Here is a 3,660-nt window from a genome sequence, read left to right on the forward strand (position 1 = left end):
TTTTTCATTTTTTCCATATTTCTATATTTATTCAATATTGAAATAGTTTTAGTTTTTAAATTTTTTAAGAAATTTTTATTTCTCTTTTTTCAATATTTAATTTTTGTTTATTTTTTTAAGGTTAAATCCGCTGACGGCCGTTTCTTCTTGGCTGGCATTATCTCGTGGGGCATTGGCTGTGCGGAGGCAAATTTGCCCGGCGTTTGCACACGCATCTCGCGTTTCGTACCCTGGATCATGGAAAATGTATCGTGATAGATTTGGCTCGTGACAAGGCCGGCTTGCAATCACTTCGTAAATGGACTGTAAATATTTAGGAATTTTAGTTTTGTCTGCAATATTCTAGGCATTACTGTGCTCCGTGCTTTCCTAAACACTTTTTTCACTATTTATAAGCATGTTTTCATATTTATAATTTATCTACCTTAGTTCAAAAACAAAAAATATATATTTACGCTGTTGAAAAACTAACTAATTTATATAAATTATGTGATTTATATTTATGCAAGTAGTTAGTCGCAATTAAATGATGAAATAGTTTTAGGTAAATTTAAATAAAATGCAATGAATTTAATAAAATAGTTTTAAAATATTTTTTAGATTTAGTAAAACACGTTAAACGCTGTATAACTGTATTTCTAATAGCGCAAATTTATTATGAATTGAATTATGTTAGAATTTAGTATTAATTGATTTTTTAATGCTAAAAATATTTACTAAATTTTAATTTTATTATTTATTCACATTTTGCAATATTTCAATTTAAGTATTTTTTCTTTATTTTCACTATTTTGTATTGCACATTATTAAGGATGTATGTATGTAAGTAGCGTGACAATATTGAAAATTATTAATTTATTTAATTTTGTACATAGTAAAAGTCATTTCATCACACTGTTGTTATAAGCTTATCATATTCGAAAGTCGAACTTTACATGTATGTAAATGTGTTAGTGAGGAAGCAATTAAAATCATAATAACATGTTTCTAATAACTGCTGCGCATAAAGCAAAATATGCAGGCAATAATTTAATAACTAAATAAACGAATTAATTAATGACTAATCTTGCCCAAAGAAGCAAACAAAATTTAAAGAAAAAAATATAAATATTTTTCATATGTTTTTGGTGTTTTTATGATGGTGAATGAGTGGCAGTGGGGTGACCAGTTCCCTTGGGAGCAGAGCAGTAAAGATTATTACATGGTCTGGATTGCACTCTGCGGTGGTAGCAGCGTGTTGACCTGGCGATGGTCAAAGCGTCTAAAGCACTAATGGGGTACAATCGATTAGCTGATAAATCCTGGGGTTGCAAACCAAGGACTGCCAGTTGGGGTACAATCCATTAGCTGATTAATCCTGGGGTTGCAAACCAAGGACTGTCAGTTGGCTGTACACCGTGATCGTGGAGCCGATAACCGTGTTTAGGGTATTGACYTATTTCTCAAGGGACAGCATTACCAAATGGATAAACTTCACCAAGAACTTTATGATTACCCTTAGCAGTAAGGCTGAATGGAATGATTCCATTCTGGAGCTACTGCTTAAKGATAATACAATCAAGGAATGAACTGAGAGCTGAGCTCGCCTGCTCCACAGCATCCACTCACATGGTAGGTCCTGATTCCTTCATCGCGGTGGGTTTTCATACCATAAAGCAGCTCCTCCGTAAGGAAAAAGGAGTAGGCCGAGAGAGGTGTCCAGAACACTTGCTATTTAACTGCAGAAGCAGGATAAAGGTCCTTAGATCMATTTTTCCAAATTGGGATCAACTCGCACCTAGCAGTGTATTGAAATTTATCAATATGCTAGAGCTAKRTGGGTCGCTGCGACTTAGGAGAASGCACAATAGACCTAAGGTCGCGGTGCAATTCTCATCTAKTTATCTTAAATTCTTCTAGTTTTCCTCTTTTTATCATGAGAATTTCSCATTTTATATAGATACTTCCTAAAAATTTGATTAGCATCTGTGTAATATAATAATCGATTTTGTAATCGTTCTAAGGTATCGCCCTTTATTTGTTTTTTCGTTGTGTTAGCATTTGTTCCTTCAACGTACATATTTTGTTTTCTCTCAAATGCCTTATCGATAGAACTTCACTGCGACCGTGACAYTTTTTYTAGGGCTTTACGTCCGTGAGTCTRCCCATAACTCTGCTYCGTAGAGCARGACATTCAGCRYAGTCGATATTAAYTTCCGTTTCAGCTGTCRGTCGTCCGATKTTGRACATTAGCCTGCTGTGTTGGCAGTTTTTTTAGAGCTATTTCCGTTGTGGATTTGTGCCCAGTAGGTAAGTCTAGGCATACACATAGGTAAGTAACAACCCTTTGTGTCCATGGAGTCTCCGTCATTTCTATACTAAATAGGAAGCATATACCTTTGTTAGCAATACCAGGTCAGTTTATTCAGTGGCAAGTTTAAGGCTGCGCTTCGTAAGGCAAATTTGTTTTCTTATCAGAACCTGGTTTTCAACCGTACCGGACTAGGTATGTACCGTCGGTCATTTTGAAACTTCATATACCGCCTTAGCTGACATTTCATAGATCTGGACCGAATATTAATCCCTGCGCAGCCCTGACGTGACCTTTAAGAATTGTGGTCTTTCAGAGCGTTAGTCTGCAAGATTGTGTCTTTCAAGTAGCTCTAAGCCATTCGGATGAGATAGGCATTTTAAAGTTTTCTTCCAAACCTTAGACCATATTTTACCATTTTCTTTTTCAAATTACTGGAAATAAGCCGGCTTTAAGGCAAGTGTTAAATATTTCTAGTAGCACGTTTGCACGGTTTTGAGCTATTACCTTTAGTACCTCTACTCATATGCCGTCTGGTCCAGGTGACTTCTTGGCTTTAACTTTTTTCGCCTCCAGTTGAAGCTTCGACGGTAAAAAGCGGTGTTTCGTTACGAGTTCCTACGGTATTGTTTCCTTCTGAAGAACTATAAATTAATGTCTCAGTTTTTACYATTAACAGAAGCTAGAAAATGATGAAGAAAGGAAATGAAAGAGCATAAGGAAAAAAGCAGTAAAAACTAAGTTCGGACAAGCAATAATGAAGTGAAAGAAAAATAAATATGAAGAGCTACTTAGTTTAATAAAAAAAAATCCATGGATCTTCGGATACGATATCGTAACAAAAAAACTCGATGAGAAACACTCAATTCCAGAGATAAATGCTGCAACAATAGAGCATATGGAGAATATGCTGTACCCAGCGTATGATCTGAGAAGAGACCAGCCAGAGTATAAGAGACCTAACGTCCATCTATTATTTTGGAGGGAATGAATGCTGCCGCGAGCACTTTAAAGGCCAACAAAGCCCTAATCCTGTCAAGTGTCCTGTAATCATGCTCTCACGTTATTGGTGGTCTTGTAATTAGAAACGATATGCTAGATAAAATCAAATCACTTTATAATTTTTTTAAGACGCGCACTGTAAATTACAATCCAGCTATTCGTAGTGTGAACTTTGAACGTTATTGTTAAATAAACACGTGACTATTTGCTGTTTGGTTATTGAAAAAATTGGGAAGACTTTAGTATACCGTCCCAGGATTTCGGKAATAAAATGGGTATGGTCGGATAGAGGAGATTCTCCAGATCACGAATATTATATAGCCACAGGAAGCTTATAGTTTTCGAGATATTCGCGATTAAAGTTGAAA

At 35.6% G+C, this 3,660-nt stretch overlaps 1 protein-coding gene across 1 annotated transcript in view; it reads left to right on the top strand.

Moving 5' to 3' along the window:
- Positions 1–450, top strand: part of LOC108975185 (serine proteinase stubble) — a gene marked incomplete in the record, with an annotated part of 85,553 nt that extends 85,103 nt beyond the window's left edge. The window contains 1 exon segment of the mRNA XM_018943522.1: positions 121–450. Within this exon segment, the coding sequence (XP_018799067.1) occupies positions 121–255 (135 nt within the window).
- Positions 451–3,660: the final 3,210 nt, after the last annotated feature.

This window comes from Bactrocera latifrons, unplaced genomic scaffold, assembly GCF_001853355.1.
Source record: "Bactrocera latifrons isolate USDA-ARS-PBARC rearing strain unplaced genomic scaffold, ASM185335v1 scaffold_62, whole genome shotgun sequence".
Lineage (NCBI taxonomy): Eukaryota > Metazoa > Arthropoda > Insecta > Diptera > Tephritidae > Bactrocera > Bactrocera latifrons.